At 38.9% G+C, this 24,440-nt stretch overlaps 2 protein-coding genes across 2 annotated transcripts; one reads left to right on the top strand and one right to left on the bottom strand.

Annotated features, from left to right (window-relative positions):
• Positions 1-980: 980 nt before the first annotated feature.
• LOC146641523 (meprin A subunit beta-like) lies at positions 981-9,705 on the top strand. Its single transcript, XM_085397663.1, has 10 exons — positions 981-1,488; positions 3,521-3,699; positions 3,858-4,076; positions 5,953-6,102; positions 7,593-7,808; positions 8,044-8,300; positions 8,557-8,767; positions 8,857-9,033; positions 9,154-9,410; positions 9,526-9,705. Exons 1-10 carry the CDS (start codon positions 1,385-1,387, stop codon positions 9,568-9,570), a joined length of 1,815 nt encoding a protein of 604 aa, XP_085253789.1. The 5' UTR covers positions 981-1,384; the 3' UTR covers positions 9,571-9,705.
• Positions 9,706-11,006: 1,301 nt separating this feature from the next.
• uhmk1 (U2AF homology motif (UHM) kinase 1) lies at positions 11,007-24,363 on the bottom strand. The gene is made up of 9 exons (XM_085397664.1): positions 22,419-24,363; positions 21,656-21,785; positions 20,453-20,639; positions 19,467-19,664; positions 19,266-19,360; positions 19,111-19,187; positions 18,906-19,004; positions 18,685-18,773; positions 11,007-18,192 (listed from the first exon to the last, which is right to left on the bottom strand). Exons 1-9 carry the CDS (start codon positions 22,717-22,719, stop codon positions 18,046-18,048), a joined length of 1,323 nt encoding a protein of 440 aa, XP_085253790.1. The 5' UTR covers positions 22,720-24,363; the 3' UTR covers positions 11,007-18,045.
• Between the last annotated feature and the right edge of the window lie 77 nt (positions 24,364-24,440).

The following is a 24,440-nucleotide window of genomic DNA, read 5'->3' as shown; positions in this document are numbered from 1 at the left end:
AACATAATGAAAACACAGACTGCATATAGAAGATGACCATAAATTCTTGGTCAGAAAAGTGATGGCAGTGCTAAAATGATTTAAATCTGCATATTCTTTTAATGGCACGCAGATGGCGTCTCTTCTGCTTGCAAAAAAACATCCAGTTGTTTGTAGTTTTCATTATAGGCTCGAACACTAGTTTCAAGTCATATTACATCATTGAATTCGTTTTTTAAATTTTAGTAATTAGTAGAGTCTTAAAGCAGGATAAAAGAAGGTTCACTGGCTTAGCAGGCATTTTTACAACATAACAGTATTCGTGTTTCCTTTTAGACATCTGACAGAAACTCCATCATAGGTGATCAATATCGCTGGCCAACAATCATCCCCTACTACTTAGAGGACAGCCTGGGTAAGACATTCTGGAAACTCTCATTCACAGCAGTTGTGACTCTATGCACCAAATCATTATGCTTCCCTATTTTATTTTGCACTTTGTAGAGATGAATGCAAAGGGAGTGGTCCTGAAGGCTTTTGATCAGTACAGACTGAAGACCTGCATCGATTTCTCGCCGTGGAAAGGAGAGGAGAACTATATCTCTGTTTTTAAAGGCAATGGGTGAGTCAGCCTTCAACCATCTGGTGGCTTGTTAAAGAAACTACAATAACATTTGGTAATCATTCCCATGACCATTCCCTATAAATATGGTTCTAATACACATATACATATACATATATATATATATGTGTGTATTTATGTATATGTATATGCAATGGCGTGTCCAGCGGGGTGGCCTGGGGGGGCACAGGCCACCCCCCAAACCAGACTGGCCACCCCAGGTGCCACCCCAAAGGCAAAACAATAAAATTCAATCAAATATCAAATGTCCGATTATGTTTTCACGGTGACACTCAGATATCCGAGTGTAAGTGAATGCAGCCTCGCTTCTGCGCTATGCGCATCACGTTAGCAAAGGTAGGAGAGCCAAGCGCGAAAGATAGCACTGCAGGAAACAATTTTTCGGTGAAAGAAAATGAGGACAGAATAAATGTCCCGGTAAGTAATATCAAGTTTGTTGAGTTTAGTAAACTTCGGTGAAATTAGAATACCAAGGAAAAAAATAACACTTAAAGAATTATTGCAGCTGTGGAATATTTCAGACAGTATGCTACTGAGGGGAGCTAACATAAGAGTTATGAGTTATAAGATATAATCTAAGTCGTAACATTGCTGTATGGAGCTGCAGATTTGGTTGCAGGTTAACATAGCTGGACTGGCCATCGGGCATATCCCCAGTGACTTATTTTTTATTTTTTTTGTAATGGCATGAACAATGAGAGGTGGTGGATTGGCCAGATGCAGGTCGATGTGTAGAAATAACTCCGTTGTTTGGTGGTGGCTATGACGGGGCTTCCACAGAGGCAACAGGTGGATGAGGGAAGGGGAGGCAGGAGGAGAGACCCGAAGCAGCCACCAGTCCGAGTGTCAGGTGAACTGAACTTCAGGTAAGAAGTTATGACCTGCAGTCTATCTGGGTCAGATATAAACCAAGTTTAGGTGGAGTTTATTTTCATGTTGCTGACTTTTTACTGTCAGTTGCAATAACTCATACTGCGTTCTAGCCAGCTTGATGGAGTTTTTATACAGCTGGGTGGGTGCTATGATGTTACTGATAGTGAACTTTATTTTATTCATAAGGTTAGTAGAGTTGCCAACGGCTCCTTAAAAAAATGGAATGGTCCCTCATTCAGAGAAAATATTACGCGTTTCGTATTGAGCTGAGAAGAGACGCAGTTTGTCCCGTACTTCAGCTAGAATGGAAAAAAGACACAAAGCTGGATTTATTCTGTCTTTATGCTGCACAGCTGCCTCTTCTCTCATTCTCTCCCCCTCCCTCTCCTGTTGCTACTTCAATCATGAAACTGATCAATGATCAGCTGATCGGCTTTTCTCTCTTGTTTGTTTATCGCCCACTTTGCGCCAGAAAGAGGAAACCAGCAGATATTGCGCTAAACAACAGCAGCACGTTTAAGCTTGATCAGCTGTTGTTAGAATGTATTTAATATTAATTTCTAGTATCAGCTGATGTTTGCTGGAGCCACAGCTGTAAACCTGCTGGTCATGATGTCTGTTTAGATATGTGGTGAGAGGGAAACATGAAGATGAAACCAGGAGATGTCCTTACTGAATCATCAGAGCTGAACAGGTGATGGAGAAACAGGTTTACCTTTTAGGTGACATGAATGAGCTGAAGTTATCAACTGTTTCTGAGAGATAAATAACACCAGGATCCTTTTTTATGTAGCTGACAGCTGGTAACTGTGCAGGGGCGGGTCTAGCAAAGTTTTGCCAGGGGGCCAGGTAGGGCATTAACAGGGAAAGGTGGGCACAAAGAAATACTTTTCTTTCTTATTCTCATTTAAAATACCTAGTTTTTATTAAATAATTATCTAAATCTTACAACCAAAGTTTTTATCTGACGTAAAATGTATAGAAATCATACATATACCAACAAGACTGTACATCACTGTCACAACAGCATTTGTTTTCATTCAAAGTCTTTATGGCTTTACTACCTGGTGGGTCGGTCTGTAGTAAAAATGCCCAATTTTTTTGTCCCAGTCCAGCCCTGCAGGTTAATACTAGCAGTGTCACCATGCCAGCTGACTGTATTTTATCATCAGCCAGTGTTGTTCTTTATCAATATTACCAAAGTTTACCATAAGGCAGCATAGAAAGTATTTACTTGCTTTCAGGTTTCATTCAAATGTTAGTCTTTTCATTTGTTTCCCCACTTTTTTCCTGTTTCAAAATCAAACACCAGTTTGTGAGAAGATTATCTTCTTTTTTTAACAGGCAGATAAAGTTTTGCATTGGCATTGGCTAATTTGTCAATTGTTTGTTACAAATGTTCGTATTTTAATTTTCAAAAATGTTTTTGCCCAAAACATATGTGCACTATATGTCAGTAAAAATACTATGCAAATATTGATGTCCTTGACTGCTGAGTAAACACTGACAAAGCACTGATTGTATCTCTTGTACTTTATCAACGCAGTATCTAAAAACTTTGCACCGTAGTGGTTAAAATCTCATTCTAATAAGAGTTAAAAGTGCATTTGGTTATTAGGTTTATAGGATTATTGAATTATGGTTAATGGTTGGTAGAATTTTTTTTTTTAAACATTATCTGCCAATTAAATCTGCCACCCTTCTCCAAATCTGTGCCCCTACCTGGCCCCCCCAACAAAAATTTTCTAGACACGCCACTGTGTATATGTATATATACATATATATGTATATATACATATATATGTATATATACATACATATATATGTATATATACATACATATATATATATATATATATACATACATATGTATATATATATACATACATATGTGTGTGTGTATATATATATATATATATATATATATATATATATATATATATATATATATATATATATATATATATATATATATATATATATATATATATATGTATGTGTATATATAGATTTCTTCCTCTACAGATGCTACTCCTCTGTTGGCAACCGTCATGTGGGGAAGCAGGAGCTTTCCATTGGTAGTAACTGTGATAGGCTGGGAACAGTTGAACATGAGTTCCTGCATGCTCTCGGCTTCTGGCACGAGCAGTCCAGAGCTGACCGTGACGACTACGTCGACATCATTTGGAATCAGATTCAGTCCGGTAAGAGTGACAAGTGTGAATTACACCTCATTTAATGTAGAATTAGATTAGACAACCATTAGGAGTTTGTGTTTCTCTTATATCCCTGTTGTCAGAATAATGACAGACAACTGAAATATTGTGTCAAATAAGGGTAATTTCTTCTTGGTATTCCTCAGGTAAAGAGCACAACTTCAACACATATGATGACACAGTGTCCAGTGCACTGGGGGTTCCCTATGACTATGGTTCTGTGATGCACTACAGCAAGACGGCCTTCAACATCGGCTCAGAGCCGACCATCGTCACAAAGATCCCCCACTTCATGGATGTGATTGGCCAGAGGATGGGGTTCAGTTCTAGTGACCTAACTAAGCTCAACCGCCTCTACAACTGCAGTGAGTCATGACAACTTGTCAGAAATGAATCACATATAGTACAAGAAATGCAGAAACCGTACAGAATATTCAAAGGTGAGGAAGAAAACATTCCACACCACAAAAACTAGTGAGTGCTAATGAACTATTAATATCATAAATTAAGTGTTAATGGCCTTTTTTTCTTAGAACTATGTTTAACCAAATACTAATCGTGTCATGCAATAAAAATCTCTTTAGTCACTCTAATGTGGATTAGCATGCTAAGCTAACACATTGGACTAGATAAAATCCCCTGAAATAGATTATTATTGTATTAAATGGAGCGAAAACTGAAAATATTTTAAGAGGTTGTTGTTTGTGGTGACTCTTTGAGCATTTTCCAACAATTTAGACAATTATGGCAAGGAAATTTAAAATTTACCCATACTCAACCCAAACAAGTTCTGCAAAGTTCATGTGGTAATTTGTGCATAGTGTAGCAGAAAAACAGAACTGAAAAACATGAGATTCCAAGTAGGAACTCTAAAGATGTCTAAGCACAGAGCATGAAACAAAGCATGAAAGAAACATTTGCTCTTTGTGTTCAGTGTGCAGCGAAAGCTAATCTAGCTCATTTTCAGCATTTTCATATCTTCATGTTTTTCTTAAGTCATCATCAGCTGAACATCAAGATGGGAAGAAGCATGAAGATGGGAACCAATATTTAAATTCATAACACATCATGGGTGTTGTTGTAAAACAGTAGATAAAAATTCTACACGTATATTGAATCTACAGTGACCGATGGCACTTTGAACAAACAATAAATTGAATCCGTTCATTAAAACCAATGTGCAATGATAACCAAGCAGTGTTGCACAGATTAAAGTCTGTCTGGCAGAAAATGATGAGATTATACAGTGATAATCTTGGACAATAAACCATAATCAGTCTTCATAGTTTAATAGTAAACCATAGTTTAATCAACAGATTAACTTCCCTCACGCTACACTGTACAGTGTTATGTAAGGCACAGGTGCCGATTTGTTTCCTGTCTTCAGGTCAACACACAGGAGCTCTGGAAGTCTGCAAGTTGTTTTCTAGACCTAGAAGCTTTTTGTACTATTATGATACATAATATAGCCACATGTGGATGGTTGTACTCTTGCTGTTTATCTGCATTATCACAACTTAGTTGTCAGGCTCTTTATCAGCACTTTGTTTCTTTTTAACAGACTTCAATGCAGCCCAATAAAACTTGGATCTGTGATAACACAGCTGAAGAGAGCGGAGCACATCAATAACTCTTGCAAAATAAGTTTCCATAAAATAAAAAAATTTTACTAGGCAAGGAAAGTTTATTTATATAGCACGATTCAACAACAAGGCGATTCGAAGTGCTTTACAGAGACACTAAAAAACAAAAACAATAAAAAGCATGATTTAAAATTGATTTAAAAAACAGTAGATAAAATCAGAACAGTAGATAAAATCAGTAGTTAAAATGTAAGTTTTGAAATTTAAGCTTAAAAGTGTGGATTTGGTGCTTTATTCAAATGCAGCTGAGAACAGGTGAGTCTTCAACCTGGATTTAAATAAACTGAGTGTTTCAGCTGATCTGAGGCTTTCTGGGAGTTTGTTCCAGATATATGGAGCATAAAAGCTGAATGCAGCTTCTCTGCGTCTATACTATGATATAATATAATTAGAATATATTGATTATAAAATTATACCAATAAACCTTAAAGACCTTATATTAAAAGTGTCAGCTTCCTCTCCTTTTTGCTAATTTCTCAATTTTAGTCATCTCTTTTCCCCAAAGTTAAAACGTATTTTTTGTAAAGAGGGGAAATGGCAGTGTTCTGTCTGTAGGACTAGATCGAGCAGTGAAAGTGTGATTGCTTCCTCTCAACAGCCACGTCTTCCACCTTTGTGGACAGCTGTAATTTTGAGGAGGAGAACATCTGCGGGATGATTCAGGGCTCTGGCGATGCAAAGTGGGAGCAGCTTGCTTCAGTGGCTGGAGGACCTGAGACTGATTTCACCAATTTGGGACAATGCAAAGGTAACCATGAATAATCACAAAAATGTGTGTTATTATGCTAAGCCTTCATGGAAGGATCTTTCCATGCACAAAGGGATTCTTAATCCCAACAGTTCTCCCTTAGTTAAATAAATAGTGTGCACTACAAAAACATTTAGTGCACTTTCAAAAACTGGACTCTGGTTTGTGGAGGGTGGGGATGTCTGAAGAGAGATGTTGAGAGTTCCAAGGAATGATTACCTGTGTGCTCTTATCTGAGTTAAGAGCTACTGCTTTGGTTACATGTATCTGAAAAACAAAGAGAGCCGAGGTGATTTACAGCAGTGACCTGTGCAAAGTTCAGACTGGAATCAAGATAAAGGGATTTATTGTTTTCACAAAAACACGCTTAGTTTGTTAGAAAAATAACTTGCAAGTGTTTATACGATAAACTCGGCAAGGATAAAATGCTTCAGTACTGATCTCACTAAAAGAGAGAATCATTCTTTATTTGGTTTTCTATTCGTTAAGTTGAACTACTGCTGTGCTAACAACAAAAAGACAAACCCAGTATCCCACTGCTTTAATACCAGTGGTACATCAAGAGAATAAAAACTGATGCCTGCTAAGAATCTTCAAACCTATATCCTGTTGTTATATAGAGAAAGCAATGAGAAAAATGTTTGTAGGACTTCACAAACAGATTGGAAGGTTTTTCAATGTGAAAGATTTAAAACATTCAGAAAATAAAGTACTTTATTGTACCTTTAAGGTGCACAACTGCTTGCTACTGAGGTAATACCCTCTAGGTACTACTGCTACTGCCTAGTCTGTACAGTACTTGGCAAAATTCTCATGACACTCCTAATTTCTCTATATTTTGATTCCATAATCAAAATAATAATATCAAATAATCTAAATTTGAGTCCATCTTGTGATGTTTAAAGTGGTGTTGAGCAATAATTTTTCATTCTTTCGTCATTGGCTGCTTTTTCACTCAGTTTCAGTTCAGTCCTTCTACATGACCATTGTAAGCAGAATGCTTTGTTGTTTGTTGAACCACTAACCACTGACCTATTATTCATTTAAGCATTATAAGCACTTAACTAATTTGATGGACTAGTGTTGTGTCTACACAAAACAGAAAATTTAGCAAAGAAACCATTTAAATTGGACCCGTAGGCACTTTGTTACTAGAAGTCTGTTGCAAAAACACATAATTTGTTTCAACTTCTTTAGTCAAACCTAGGAAAATACTAAAGATAATGTTTTTGCACCAAGAAGTTGATTCTCAATTAGCTGATAATTTGGCATATCTCAAGATGTTGAGTCATTAAAAAATCTGAGGAAACTGGGCAAAAGAAAAAGACAAAAGAAGAAGCAGATGCCTTAAAAAGAAGAGAGATGCAACAAGCATCTGTAGTTGTTTGAAATACAGTATTTCAACAATTATTTGTCTTTCACAGGCAATCAGATTTGCTGTAACATCCCAATGTTGATACTTAATATCACCATTGATTTTTGCTGTCCAGGGAAAGGTTACTTCATGCACTTCAGCACAGCCTCTGCACTACCCGGCGAGCGTGCTTTTCTGGAGAGTCGCTGGCTTTATCCCAAATCTGGAGCCCAGTGTCTGCAGTTCTTCCTCTATAACTCCGGGGCAGACGATGATGTTCTCAACATCTGGGTGAGAGAGTACGACAAGGCCAACCCCAACGGGAAAATGAAGCTCTTCCACAGCATTTCAGGTAAGAAATGACATACAGACCGAGTTGTGATTGTGAAGGTTATTGTTAAAGGTGTGATTTGGAAAGTTCTGAATTTGGTGACACTTAGCGAACGCATCAATACATTTAACCGAGATTTGTAAAAAGAACAATTAAACTGAGTTTTAAATGAATGAAAAACTTTATACACGGATGTGTTAAAGTTCGGATATAATTGATAAATTAAGAATTAACATCTGTTCTTCCATCTTTGCAGGAGGTGTCATGGGCTCCTGGGAGCTGCATAACATCAACCTGAACGTGACGCAGAAGGCCCGAGTGGTTTTCGAGGGCGTGAGGGGAATGAATCCATCAAAGGGAGGTTTCTCTTTGGATGACATTAACCTGTCATCCACAAAGTGTCCTCATCACATCTGGCACATCCGTGGCATCAACGAGCTGCTGGCCACCACACCAGCTGGAAAGAGAATGAGCAGCCCTCGCTTCATGTCACCAACAGGTTACACCTTCCAGGTAAATTACTATTTAATATTTATATATCTTTTTAATTCTGTTGCATTAAAAATAACTGGAAACACTTCAAAGTACGGTCCTCCATAATAAATAAAACACTATTTTTGTTTATTTATGACGTTCAAATACATTTAGTCACTATTTTAGAGCCTGTCTTTTTCAAATGGGAGAGAAACAAAAGGTTTTTGAACCAGTGTACATTAGGTAATGAACGTGGAAACCCTGTGGTAGCTTCATATTGCCCTGCCCTCTTCAGGTAGGTGTTTACCTAAACGGGCAAAGCAGCAATCCAGGGTATATGGCCATCTACTTCCACCTGACCTCAGGCCCCAATGACGACAATCTCAAGTGGCCATGTCCATGGCACCAAGCAACCATGACCTTGATGGATCAGCAGTCCGACATCAGGCAGCACATGAACATGAACCGAATGATCACAACAGACCCTGCGAAGATGTCCTCTGATGGTAAGAAGCAGGGCAACAGGTTAACTAATTATTTGTCAAGTCATTCCGTGTTTTCAGTGAGCTGTTGCGTTTCCATGTTTTCTCTCCAGGTACTGAGTTCTTCTGGGATAATCCCAAGATTGTGGGCTCTAAAATAACTGAGTCTGATGGCAGTTATTACTATCGAGGCCCAGGGTTTGGAACAAGTAGCTTCATCACCCACGACAGACTGAGGAGCAGATACTTCATCAAAGGAGACGACGCCTTCTTCCTCTTCAGTCTGGAAGGTGAGGAAGCTTTTAGACAACAGATGGGAACCACAATGTTTTGATCAGAATTACAATTCTGAGACAAATATTATGACCCACCCCTGTTTGGTTAGCCTTGCCATTTTTGGCTTCCCTCAGATCTATCGGACTTGTTGAAGCCGCAGCCTATGCCCGACTCTGTCGTCCATGGTGATGAGAGACCGATAAAGGCAGCAGATCAAGCAGCTCCACAGGGAGCTGTCAATAACACCACTGTAGTCATAGCTATCGCTGGATCAGTGGCAGGACTCATGCTGGTGGTTTCCATGCTGATTGTGGGGAAAGCCTGGAGGACGAATAAGATGAAGAGACAGCAGGAGGGGGTGATCATTCATAACATATCTGGATTCGTGGAAGTGAGTACGACTAAAACAGAGTCAGCACATCTTCAGTTGTTACTGTGTCCTTCCTGTGTTGATTAGTCTAAAGAAAATTTGATCAAATCCACATTAAATTTCTTTTTTATTACAGGAGCAACCAAGTAAAGATGTATCACCTCCTTTCTCTACACCGTGATGGGCAGTCAAAGGAAACATGTGACAGTGGCCAGAACAGAAACTACAATATGAGTGAATCAGTGATTTCAGCAATTGTTTAATCAGATTGTCACCAAGTGCAATCGGACTTTGAATTAAATAAAATCTGACAGCATTTGTCTTTATAGCATTTGTCCACTTTCTGACATCAGTTATATCTTCAGCGCTACAACACAACATCTCAGGGAGTTTTATAGTGTAAAATGACAACATGGAAAATTATAGAGAAATCCACTAGAAGTGGTGGGAAAAATTCCCTCATAGAAGCAGGTCCATGGAAAGCAGCCATCTGCCACAACCGGGAAAGGAAGGAGAAGAGAAGATAAAAGTGATAGACACAAAAAAGCACTACTGGAGCAATGACACAAAGTTAATGACATACAATAGTGGCATATAAAATGGATGGGGAGTGAAACTGGGGTCATGAGTGAAAAGAAGAAAGATATTTAGTGACGCTGAGTCTGTTTTCACAAGACTCCTGGGAGAATCAGGTCAGGATGTTTAGTCATTTATTTTTAATGCTGGACACAACTAATACACATCAGGGGATTATCAGTGTTTTTTCCCTGGTTCTGAACCCTAACCATCGATGTGTACGCATGTATGCATGTCCATCTAAAATTTAATTTACCTGTGTTTACACTACTGTAAATGCTTTGGTTCAGGTGGTAAGTGCAGAACGCAGGACACATGTCCAACGCTGATGGCTGAGGTGCATCAGTGAAATTAGAATGAGGGAATTACGTAAACCAAAATAAATTACACAAAGGATTGGCTGATGATATGCGTTTTTACCTGAACATTATTCTGGATCCTCCCATTGAGTTGGAGAAATATTTTTGGGGAAAGTAACCTAGGAAAAGGTTTGGGAATCAAAGCATTAGTTTTTAGATTTTCAAAGGTGAATAACCTGGATTTTAAGTTTAACGACACAATTACCTTTAGTCTTAAGAGCTTGAGAAAAAGGCGACTGGACTTCAAGTTGTTGGTTTTTTTTGAAGATTTTCACCTCTTATCCACGAGGCATCTTCAGTTCTTAATACAATTACCTCATTACTAATGTACAAGACTTTAGAGGATCTCTAACCAAACCTCATCAATCTGGTAAATGGAATTCCCGAGTTTGAACCATGCTGAGATGGTTTCTCACCATACCTGCTGACTGCAGTTCCAACAGTGACCACTAAGAGGCATTCCACTCCATATTACTGGACAGAATGAACCGCAGAAAAAACACAAATTGACTTTTTATCCCAGTGATGTAATTTATTAAATATCATTTTATACTGGACATAACAACCATATTTCATTTTGGACTGTTAAATGAACATTTGTTCTACATATAGGGGTCTTTTTAAGACTTCTGAGAGAAAAAGAGAGAAAATCCCGAGTCCCGAAACACCAGACAGACTGCAGTTTCAAGTCAAGCATTGTTTTTATTGTGATACACTCAAACACAGTGAGTGCCATGGGTTACTGTGATCTGGAAGGCTCTATAGAATGGATTTACACACAGGTTCACACGTGTTGCATGCATCTTGCATACAGTGACCTTCTTACATTGTGCTTTCTCTAAGCAGACGATCTGTAACAATCAAAAACAATCATCTGTTTTCAGTGACCGGTGGGATATTCAGTAAGAAGGACTCATCACTGAGGACAGAAATCCTCACATCGCTGTGATTTATGAGCAATCAGTCAGGTTTGAGCTTCAAATGGACCCACTGCTCTCTGGAAGATCATCTAACTTTAACATTCAGTAAACTGCTTCTCAAACATAAAATCAACAAGAAGGCCTCAACCAAAAACAAAAGGCAACACTTGTCTTGTGGATTGTCTTTCGACTCTTTAAATGATTACACTAAAAGACCTTTTTTTTTTAAATTTGTTCGGACTCGAAATGACAACAATTACTGTGCAAGTTCTCTCGCTTCTCACATCATTTGGTTTCACTCAGCTGGTACTCCGGTCTGGATTTGGTATTTCTGAGCCCTCAGAGATTGTGCTGCCTGCTTGGCATTTATACCCAAACCTGATTTTACAACAGTAGTTGGTCAGATATTAAAGAAAAAGAAAAGAAAACTCAGGTCAGTACTCTGGGACCTGTTTGTGCAGAAAACACACTTTTAAAGCTGCACTAATCAGTGTCTTTGTTGTCAAATGATAAAGGGTAACGTGAAAGATGTCATAAGGAGTGACTGTCTCCTCAGCTCCACAGAGCTTTTTTTCCCTTAACCCATGTAGAATTATTGTTTGGATTGAAAATGAAACAATTACTGCAGCTTTAAAAGATTTAAAAAGAAAAATGACAATTATTCACATGAAGAACACTTTTCTAAACACTTTGTCAATATGCAGCATGTTAAATTCAAATTCAGCAAAAAAACAAAAAAACCCTGAACCAACAGGACATTTCTACTGTTGTAGTGTTCTTGCTCACGTTTAGCTCGCTCATTTCACTGTCAGTTGATGTTTTGTGTAAATGAAGCAGCTGATGTTCTTTATATTTGATCTAATCTTCAGCTTTTATCTGCTGTGCTGTAAAGAATTTCAAGATATTCCTTTGATAATGTGCTTTCAATAACAGGACATCATACAACAGTTGTGTTAAAGATTAAACAGCTGGCGGCACTTTTTCATATTCACTCACTCTTCAGCTCTAAACTGACTCCCTGTTTGTCATTTCAAAGGATTTTTCGATTGCCTTTGCAAGCAAGCTGGTATATAGAGCCATATCACCACACACATGCTGATGGAGCAGAATAGTCCCAGCACACATTACACATCACGCCATGCACACAGCTAGAAGGCGTTTAACTTTTTCACTGCTATTTCATCCTCCACACAGGTGTGCATACATATAAGACACTATCTAGATGCACAATAAATGTGCAGTGAAGATAAAGTACACTCTGAAAAAATATATCTTTGATGGCAGAAATATAGAAAATGGACTGACTTAAAGCTGCACCTTGATTCACTAGCAGCTACAAGGAAAACAAACCCAGAATTTAAGTGAAGCAGATGGAATATGCAGAGAACAAATCTCATTTTTACAACTTAAAAAAGTTGGAAAAGTAAACACTTATGAGCCACGTTTGAATCACAGCATTGGATTTGGGAAGAAGGATGGAAGACTACAAGAGCAGGCAGGATGAAATTGGAAAAAAGGGGGAAAAGAAGGATCAAAATCCTCTGCACACACACTCAAATGCAGGTCAAAAGTGGGACAGCTAACTGGAAGAAAGACAAAGAAAATCATCGCCCACCTCTGAACCCTAATATTTTTAATTTCTCTGCTGAACAACATCATAAAATACTCGAAGGAGCTCTAATGCCACAAACACACACACAGAGAACCAGATACTTCAAACACTAATGCAGTCGCACATAAAGTAGTGTGCATTAGTGCTGCAACAAGCAGTCGTATAAATGAAGAAAAGAAATTTATAATCAACAACCTTAACTGAGTGCCTAAGAAGTCTATCAAGACAAAATAATGGATTTAAGTCTTAAGTGAGAAGCTGCCTCAGAGACAAGATAGAGATACAAGCCTCAGAGGGCGTAAACAGGAGGCGTAACACTACCGTGGATATTCTGATTTGCTCACACTTTGCTCTATTCTGAGTGATAAAAGTACATAAATACAGTTCCTATCTGCAGGGTTTCAAAAATGCAGCCAGACAACCATCTGTGGATTACTTTCAGGCCAACGTACGTTTTCAGTTGCTCGAGTTGCTGCGAGTGCCAGCAGCATGAGGCGGCGCGGAGCGTCTTTTCTGCCTTGAGCAAAGAAAATTTTTTTTTAACTAATATATTAAAAAACAAAAGTCTAAATAAACTTTACCCAATCTCAAAATGTAAAGCTGGACTGTGGCAGACAATCAAGGTCTTTCTAAACACAAAGCTTATTAAGCTTATGATTGCTCATAGAGTACTGGAGTTTTAAATTTGATGCACTGGTAGCAACGTGTTTTATGCCTACCCAGCAATAACTGGGTTGCCGAAACTGAAGAGTTAAGCAACCACAGTAATGCAGAGAGAGTAGAGGAAAGTGGAAAAAACCTAGGAAACTTCCAAGAAGAGTTTGATGATGTGTCTAAAAACAATCATGGTCAGCATGCGTTAACAGTGTTGATGAAATGACTTCCACTGTCAGACACGGGAGACAAAGCTCCACACTGCAAGTTTACCTAAAGAAAATCATAAACAAACTCAAAAAACATTGTTTCTGCATCATAGAGCTCACATCACCATCAGCAAACACCTTAAAAAAAACTGCAACCTGAATAAATATTCCACTCAAACATTTAAAACTGCCAAAGGATTCCCCCCACGTCTCTCTCTCACAGCTCTGTGGACACATTTTCTTTTTATATTCATGCTTCCAGTGAAATAAAGAGCAGCACTGGACTCAGACATTCAGGTAACAAACGCTTCATAAAATCAACGAGTATTTCTATTCGTTTATAAAAGCCAGCTGGTCACATTATCATTTTGAAGGTGCAGCCACAGACAGACCTGCTTTGCCCTTTTCACTATAAACTACTAACAGTAAAAACCAGAACTCAACTGATTATATACGACAAAAACATATGAAACTAACCATGTTGCAGCGCTTTAACGACAACAGTGTGGATTCATGTTCTGTTCTTTTTCAGTCGAACATATTTAACTTCGTCTCTGTGCTTCTCTGGTTTATTGTGTGTTGTGGCTGGCAGTCCAAAAGAAACTGTGGATGGCCCCAGTCGTATTCATGAGTAGTGAAACCACCCTTACAGCCCATTTTAGGTGGAGAATAACTTACTATTTTCCACATAAACAAGGAATTCATTCACAATATTCAATCTCTGCTTGTAACACGTTGTAAGCCAATTAATTAATCTGACTGGGTGAGTAGATGTGGGGTGTTTTTTTATTTATCCCTGTTTTACAGTTACATAATGTGCTTACATGCCACAGATCTACAACCTGCTTTATCATAAAGTGGTTGGAAGGACTCAAGTTTTAAAAATCAAGATTTCAGGGCAGCGATGCTCTCAGCTCTCAACTCAACAGAGATGCTCTCAACTTTGGAATTCACATTTCAGGCAAAAACATAAAGTTTGTAGAAAAATACATCTTTAGACCTTTCCAAGGATAACGCTGCTGTTTCTCTTTCAGTTTATATTTTAAGTATAATCCAAATGAAATTGGATTATATTAAAAAAAAAGAGTATAAATGCATAAACTTATTCTCCTCATCGACGTCACCATCTGGTTTCTATCGTGTTTTTATGTTTCAGCAGCATACCCAGTTGCTGCTTTTCACACACCAGACTTTAAAGAAGACTTATTATGCCAGCTCAATATCATTATGACTGGACTCCAAAACAGTGACTGCATGTTTCACTCTTCAGAATAACTCCTTTTACCACATACTGAGCCTTACTCTTCAGTCCACCCTGTCTGAAACAAATCGTTTCCTCTCCCTTGGAGCCAAATTTCTTCTGACTAGCAAACCCTCACAAAACACAAGATATATTATGGAAATCTGCCCTCGGCGGCAGAAAACAAGGAAAAGCATAATGGGTCAACTGTAAGGGTAACTTTGAGCAAAAAAACTGAACAAAAAACCTTTGTTCTGTTTAATATAATCAAAGGTGTTTTGTTGCTAGTTCAACAGTAACCACCCATGTTTCTAAGAGCTCCGGTTCTAGAAGTGAATATCCCATTCATTTTCTCCATTGATGTGGACTGGTTTGAATTTAGCGCTTTTCTACTCTAAGCACTCAAAGCACTTTACATGTTGTTGTTCAGAAAGTTAAAGAGTTTTAAGCCTCGAACCAAGCCAACCAGCTACGAGAGGAATCATAAAAAACAAACAAACAAACAAACAAAAAAAAAAAAACACAAAAAGATTTTTGGTTAAAAACAATAAAGGGAAAAAAGCAAAAGGTACAATAATATGCGCATAAGTTACTTTTAACGGAGAAGGAACTAGACATCCCACAATGCACTGCACACCCCAGATTCCAGAGGAAACAACTTTCAGCCTTCTTGAATTTAATCGTGTTCCCCATCATAGTGTTGTAAAATAATAGCTGTCAATATATTTTGTAGTTGATGTTTGCGTATGTAGTAAAGTAGAAGTTCTCAATAGAGTAAAGGACTTTGTTCCTGCCTGGAATCACTGTTTGTGGCTTTTCCATTTCAAGAAGGATTCAAGTCAGAATTTGAGGATTTAGGTCGTGATTGTGGGTGAAGTAGTTCTTTTCCATTTTACTCTACTATGAATAAAATGCTTTTTTTGTTAAAACAAGGTTGCTATCTGCTTTCTACAGGAGCACACAGCACTGCTTCATAATGTTGTCGCCTGTAGCCAGTCTGCTTTGGATGGTTACAAAATTACAGCTCACGATCAAAATCAACATGAAGAATATAACGGGAATTTCACTTCTAGAATCTTGCAGTATTAGCATTAGTGTTTACCGCAGCTAACACCTGCACTGTCAAATGTAGCTTCGAGCTTTTGATTAATAGCTACTTGGGCTATAAGAAGAAAAATTAGCAGTGAGCAACTAATGAAGGAGAAAAATGATTTGTTCCAGGTTATTGTTGGTAACAGTCCACTTTAATTTGTGTGGACACTAAAACTGCTGGAAGGTTATTTCATAAGGCATCAGCAAAGGCTTTAGCTATAAGCACATGCCGCTGTAGCACAATCAGCTGTCATAGCAGCATTTTGGTTAGTTAGCTAGCCTGTGAATGTCATAGGGCACTTGTGTAGAAATTGTCTGATGTTTCAAAATACTTTCAGAGCGGTCTTGGTGTTTACTATAAACCCAGTAATGGAAAAGAATAAAACCAAGAAAACAAAAAACACATTCCACTGCAAAAACACCAAAACCTGCTGCTAAAAGATGCAAAATATTAACTTTGTTGGCTCCAGGAAATCTTTATCTCAAGGCTACATGTTTTGTTTTGATTTCTTTTTTTCCCCTCATCATGCAAAAAGCAGCATTTCAAGAAACTGGCTTTAGTATGAAAAGTACTAACTACCACAGGACGATGATGCTACAACACTGGGCTGGCAGTGTACAATCAATCACCTGGATCATGCACCAACACACTGGAAGCTTGTCATATATTAAACCTTATCTAGTTAGTACAGTAGCCTTCACCTTGCAACAGTACTGCACAGCCTTTAAAAGCCACAATGTGCAAGATTTAAAAACAGTGATGACAGCAACACGGACTGTACCAACTCAAGATTGTCTTAAAAAAAAGTCCTAATTAAAGAGGCTACAAATATCCTCCAGGTAGTGGCTTTACACCACTTGATCAGGGTAATCTCCAATGTCCCACTGCACACATCTGCATCCAATATCTGGTTAATGCTTTGGCTCCGGACTACAAAATTACGAGGTAAACGGAACACATCACTGGCTCAAGTTAGAGGAAGTTAGAAAACATTTTCGCCTCTGCTGGAACCTTTTTTTGTTCACAGGCTTATTTACCTACTAGTTCTTCAGTTTTATCTCTTAATTTTCTTGCTTGTGTGCTGCAGTGAAAAAACAACAACAACAACTATGCTTACTGCATGTTTTTCTGAAAGGTTTCACACACAATGAAAATAATCAAAATAGATAATAGAGCACATTGGCTTTAAATGAAAGGCTACGACGCATAAGGCTACAGGAGAGGGTGCAGAGACCCCTCGGCTTGCTCAGATAATGGCAGTGAGTTAGTGAGTGAAAACTACCAGCTAGTGGAAGCATTAGTCAAACAATATCTCCCTGAAAACAGGCAGAAGACACCTGGATATTCCCCTGGTACCATGTCATTTCCTCTAAAATGTTTAACCTAAAAAGATATATAAATAGGCAATATTAACAGATTGCTTTCACCACAGTAAATTTTCACTTTGAAGGGGTGTGATTCTCAGGGTGTTTTTGTCATTAGTTTTGAGTTTGATGCATAAAACTCCCTTTAAATTACTACTTAACATCTGCTACATGTTTTTAACAGCATTCTGTATAAAGCTGATGAAGTAAAGTCAATATCTATATATTTATCAAGTGAGATGTTAGAAGTTTTTAAATGCAGCTATAATTTTTCATCTTGGAACTCTGATGGGAGGTTTTATGAGTGAATGAAAGTGATACGGAAGCTCGAACAGGCACTACGGTCCCCAGAACGCAGGCCTCTGGCTAACAGATATTAAATGAGACAGATCTAGTATATATTAAAGCACTGGATGGATAAAAAGAGCACACAGACTGAAGGTGGAGGCTACACAGCTCAGTTTGCACTCTGCATGAAACACAGATTTGCTGTAGAAAACTGCATGGAGAACTACACTCACTCATATCTGAAAGAGCTTAAACTGCAGGGCAGCTACTCATTGGTGACCTTTGCAGTTGTGTTTTTAACATGCAAACTATGCTGAGGTGTAAATTGAGGATTTAAAAGTTCACTGGACAGTCTGATAGAGGTAACCTCTTTTATAGGCGCTCAGAGGGTAGAAGGTAGCCACGACAAACTTCCCATCGAAGGTGCGGCCTGTCAGCAGCCTCTGAGCCTCTTTGCAGTCGCTGGAGTTAGCATACTCCACAAACACCTGTGGACAGAAGGGAAATGAAGATTTAGTGGGTGCTTTTGTTTGTATTTCACGGCTATGCTGAATACATGCTTTCAACTCATTTAGATAATGAGCTGCAAACAATTTTCCTTTATAAAACATCTGATTTAATGGGACTTCATGTTTAAATAAAGGTAAATAAATTTAAAATAAATGTGTTTTCTGCTGTAATGACTGCATTATTAATCAATCTTCTGAACTGCATTTATAGATATACATTTATATACAGTGAGACGAAAAGTCTGCAAATAAACAAAAGATCGGTCATGTTTTAATATAAACCTGCAGCAGCAAAGGAAGTGTGAACTGTAATGTTTTCTTTCAAGGCTTCTCTTAATAAAATACAGCAACTGTAAAATGATGGAAGATTAAAACCCTCTCAGATTTCAATTCATTTGAAAGGTATGAAAAAGCTGTATTTGTTTAGAAGGAAAGTTTAAAAAGCAGCTTTAGAAGGACAAAAAGACTCACCTGTCCTTTCCCTGGATTTTCCTTGGGGATGAGCAGAGAAACCACGGATCCGTACTTCTGGCACTCCTCTTTCATGTCCTCCAGGATATCTGGGAATGACAATCCGACATTTTTACTTAACTGAGGCAAGCGATGGAATAATAAAGCTTCGAGAAATCAGTGAAGGATAGAAGCAACACAAAAATATGGAAAAAAACAAAGTAAAAATCATGCTGTTGTACCTTCATATTCATCCTCATTGTGCAGGTGGCTGTCATCGATTAGGTTGAGCAGACGCAGAACAGGAGAAGGCAGCAGAACCAGGTCGTCAATGTGAGGTGCTGTTACACACACACGCACACGCACACACACACGCACACACACCTAAGTATAACACACCAGAGAGTTGTGTTTATCTTAGTGAATGTCTCAAATATTGACACTTACCAAAGGGAATACTGAAGAATGGGCTCAGCAGGGCAGTTTCAGCTGAGCATCTTTGTTTTGGATCAGTGACAAGCATGCTGCAGACACAAAGTAACATGAGTCAACAACCAGAGCCATCATGATAAGACTTCACTGTTTAGTGGATGATTCTTTACCTTTTAATAAGGTCTCTGAGGTGATAGACGGGGATGGCAGGGCATGCCAGGCTGTTGTTGGCAAAGACATGGTCTACAATGGCAGCGCTGTTATCCTGCAGGGCAGAAAACCATACTGTGTAAGCTCATGTCTTTCTATTGCACCAAAGGTCTGTGTTATTAGATTTTTCTTTGCTTAAAACTTGGAGAGCTTTGCCATACCTTCCACTCTTGCGAGCGGACGGTGTCTTTGAGTTTGATTCCTGAGAACATCTCCAGCAGGATGATGCCCAGGCTCCACAGGTCGACGGCGGCCGTGCAGCCCGAGTCTCCCTCCATTTCCACCCCTGCCTGAGCCAGGCTGTTCTGAAGCTCAGCCTCCGGTGCGCGGTACCCGTCTGTCTGGATGTACTTGACATCCTGCAAGATAAGGATGTCGTAATTTCACAAACAGAGCTATCCCTGATCCTCTTTTATTAACATTCACATCTAAATACACACTATTTTATCTTTAGCTAACATAAAAACAAAATGAGCACAAAACATTTGTTCTAGTCATCTCTATTAAGTGCATTTATTTCTTTTCAAATAATGTGCTCTAAATGCATTTGATACAGACTGATTCATAAAAGCTTAAACTCAATCGCTAGTTGGTTCAGCTCCAACCAAGAAGACAAACAGAGAGCCTGTGTTAAGAAGTTCTGTCAATAAGAGGAAAAACTCTCAATGCCTTCATAAGGTGAAGCTTGGAATAACAACAGCTGCTTTATCTCCAAATTGCTCAGGCTCTCTCATGGTCTGCTTTCAGCAGCCCGCTACTGGCTGTCAGCTTTCTTTCGTCTGCCCTAAGTCTGCCACGCAAAGTCTCCCGAGGTATCCATGTCTTCTAACACCTAGACCTCTCTTTAGTCTCATCTGCACCTGCAGACATCCTGCAACAACGGCAGGAAACCACAGACTAGTGGCCATCACAAACTGGTCAAAACCCACCTAATCAGTGCCAAACTCACTATTGAATGAACCTGTATCTTCCACCACATCCACCTTTTTCTGGATTTTTAAAAAAATCTGTTGAACAATATTTAAAGTTAAAGAAAATCTCCTGTAAAAAAAACACATCTTTAACTTCAGTCATTGCATCATGTTTTTTTAATGTTGGGGAATAAATTGTTGAGCTTAAAATATTGAGAATAATAACAAAACCCCACCTGGTTTCCCTGTTTGAAGCTGAGGCCAAAGTCAATGAGCTTGAAGGACTCGTCATCAGCGCTCCAGAGGATGTTGCGTGGTTTGAGGTCTGCGTGGACGTAGCCTTCTTTGTGAAGGAAGGCGAGAGCCTCGAGGATGTCTCTGGCACAGTGCTGGACAAGCCACATGGAGTGGCCTTGCTGGGCTCTAAACACAAATGTTGAACTAGGATGTTACACAGGTAACTCACATCCTCTTAGCAATAACAAAATCTAACATTATTTATTATATAACATGATCACTGGTCCAGATGCTGTTTATATTGTTAAAAATCTTGTATTACAGCTGGAAAAAAAAAGGAAAACTGAACAATCTTCACTCCCAACAACTGATAAATAGTGCTGTCAAACTATCCCACAATACGTCACTTTATGTTGTAGTACAGCCACAATACATGCAGCATATTTGTTTGACCAGCAGATGGCATTATGTGCTGCTTGAATGAGGTTTTGACACAGTACACGAGTATGGCAAAACATGAAGCCTTCTCTCCATGCTTTAGGAAAAGAAAACTATGTTACTATCCAATGTATTTAGAAGGTAATAAAAGATTTAACGCATAACGTTGCAAAAGTCTGTAATGTAAATATAGAAACTACTGCCATGAGAAATGCCACTAACTTTTGACAGTTTAAGTTGAAAAGTAGACATGTACAAAATCATAAAATTTTGTCATTTGCAGAGACTATTGACAGTGTCAGGATGGGGGGAAAATGCAAATGAAACATGGTAAGAATTTGAATCTGCCATAGACAGAGTAATGGGATTGGCTTGGTTGTGCCTCGGTCCTATGTAGAGCTTTGCAGACAACTGTCTACATGTGATAGCTATCACCAGGGGTTACTGTCATATGTGGAACAACTATTCCTGTTTGTGCCCCCCACAGAAGACTGAGAAGAAGTCATACCATACAAAGAACTTCTTTGTAATGAAATAAAATTCGAACATGCAGCTACTGCCTGAGGTTCTCAGGCTGCTATTTTAACCTTTGATTATTTTTCCCCACTTCTTTCACTTTGTTAACTTCACTGGTGCTCTCATCTGTTCCAGTTCAGCTTTCAACCAATCAGCATTCTATCTATTCACAGTTTCATCCATACTGCCTACGAGCTATGGCTTCTTTTAATCACTACTCCACACAATAGTGATATCACCTCACTTACCTTACACCTTGGGTACTACTGTTGCGCCTCACCAGCAGCTCAGACACACTGACATCCAGGAGCTCCAGCAAAAGACAGCGTGTGGTCACACCCATAGAGCTGTGGTTGGTAAACACTCCATACAGTGTGACTGAGAAACAAAAGGGGGAAAAGAATGCATCGTTACACACATGGTGAGAATTATATTACTTAGAACTTCATTGAGGTTTTCAACAAAAACAGTCAATAACAGTGCAATGCCAGCAGAAAGACATACCAGTATAAGACCATCTTGCTGATCTGTACAGACATGATCCCCATGACATAAATGGATTATTACTGAAGTTAAGCTCTCACAACAACTTTTAAGAACTACTTAAGGCCAGATGAAGGTGTTGAAGACTAGCATGTTACTAGATATGAGTTCATGAGTTATTATAAAGGAAATAAACAAACTAGGGTGGGGACAAATCAGATGACTGGGTTTTCTAAGCAAATACTGCAAAAATAGGCAGTGATTTTCTAATACATTTGACATTTATTGGTTAAAAAATGCTTCCTATTAAGCTTTTCCGCTGTTGTAGATCCACTCTGATCTCTTATACACATGTACTGTTGAAATGGCAGTTTTTCAGATATGTGAGGTTGTTCTACGTCTGCTTTGTAAACGAATGATTAGGTAGGTTGTGCTTCTATACAGGAAAAGAAAAGTAGTTTGTTATGCAACTGTTTTAATGGTCCACATGAGAGCAAACGTTTTACACAAGTGAAATAAGGCTTTTACCGATGTTTTTATGTCCCTGGATGTCTTCCAGCACGGACCTCTCCTTGTGATACCCGTAATCTCCTCCCTGAGTGTCGGCTTGAAACTCCTTCACAGCTGCAGTGGCTCTGCCCGAACTGACCCGGTACACCGAGGCTGAGACTCCCTGGCCGAGACGCGACTGGACGGTCCAAAGCTCGCCGAAGATCTCAAACAGCACCGGCTTCATGCTCTGGTCTACGCCACCCTGTGGGGGCAGGATGCTGTCCGGGTGCGGGGCCTGTACCTTTGCGCTGGGCTCAGAGGAGCCGCAGTGAGCCATTAAGGGAGGGGGGAAAGTAGGAGAGGAGCCAGCTAGATGACTGGTGGCAGCAGCTGCAGGATCATTGCAAAGACGACTGTACCGGGACGCGTCAACAGCAGCGAGAACACTCTCTGACTAAGCCTACGTCAGTGTTCAAACTAACCCGAAAGCAATATCCGAGCATATCAGACGACAGTTTTCTACCCGAGACGGCCAAAGTAAGTTCAAGCCAGTCAGCTGACAAAAAGTGAGCTAACTTATCTCCAAACTAGCCATTGAGTTTGAGCACAGAGATAAACCGCCGCCACAGCGCATGGGCTGAAGCTTCCCCCATAATGCACCGAACAATACTAAAGCGTAAGAAGTTATAACAATAACTTCAGAAATGTTATCCGCTACTGCAGCAAAGTTCGACTTGAGTTGTAAACTCAGGTTGTTGATATTGATCTTACTTCCGTTTCTACCACCCTCCTTCCTTGTTGGTGGTGCATGTTTTTCCAGCACTCTGCCCCCTACCGGTAGGGAGTGTACGTACACTATTTTAGATTAAACAAATATATGATGGTTAACTAAAATTAAACTATAAGCTAAAACGTAGTTTGAAAAACAAAAACAAAAAACTAATATTTAACCGTTTTTTTGAGTCATCACAGGGTACATTTGCAGTCGTAGCGCCTAAGCTGTGGAATAATTTACCCCTACACATCAGACAGGCTCCTACTGTCAATCTTTTTAAATCTTATCTTAAAACGCATTTTTATTTACTGGCTTTTAATACAGCATGAGAGTTATTTGTTATTTGTTAATTCATATTTGGTGTTTGCTTTTAATACTCTAAGTTGTTTTATTATGTATGTTGTATTCTTGTACAGCACTTTGGTCAACGCTCCTGTTGTAATTAAATGTGCTATATAAATAATTAAACTATTAACTATTAACTATTAAACTACATCTGCATCTATTTCACTCTATCCCTAACATCCCCCTCTGTCACACCAACACTCTGTATGTCCTGTGTAAATACCTCCACGGGTCTCCTCTGAGGTCTTCTTTTCCTCCTGTCTGGCAGCTCAGTATTTAACATCCTCTGTCCATTGTATCCGCTACCCCTCCTCTGCACATGACTCTCTAACTTTGTCTCCAAATTGCTCAGCCTTAACTGTCTCTCGAATGTACTCACAGGACTGTGTAATCCTGTCCCTCCTGATCACGCCTAAGAAAAGCAGGTGAACTGTGGGGCTGTATGAGCAGGGCAAACCCACATTTGACACACCTGCGTCCCAGGTGGATGTGTCCACACAGAGCCCACAGCAGTTTTGTCTTTTGGGGCACCCATATGCCCCAAAAGAAAGAAAAACCCATATGGGGGAAACCCACATTTTTCTTTTAAATCATTGATACAATATCATGCATATTCGTTAATATCCTACTACATAATAACATACTTGGGGACATCCGAAGGACTTTATTAATTTGTTTATTTATTATTTATAAAAACGACGTAAATTTGAAATGGAACATCGCTTCTTTTGTTCTCTAGATAAATTACATTTGGATTGATATCCGATATATGCAAAGTAAGCCACTAAAGCTAGTAACTATTTGAAAGTCCTTAAATTAAGATAATCCAATAGTTTTTACTTTATTTCAGAGTAGACCTTTTCCCGTTCTATTACACGGTTTCTGCATTTTTACGTTATTATTATTATTTTTCTGTGAACTACCTTTAGATTCCCCGG

Source organism: Rhamphochromis longiceps, linkage group LG23 (assembly GCF_057381845.1).
Source record: "Rhamphochromis longiceps isolate RC_006_pf linkage group LG23, R_longiceps_female_GT1.1, whole genome shotgun sequence".
Lineage (NCBI taxonomy): Eukaryota > Metazoa > Chordata > Actinopteri > Cichliformes > Cichlidae > Rhamphochromis > Rhamphochromis longiceps.
The sequence above is the reverse complement of the archived record's forward strand: the minus strand, read 5'-3'. Positions and strand labels throughout refer to the sequence as shown.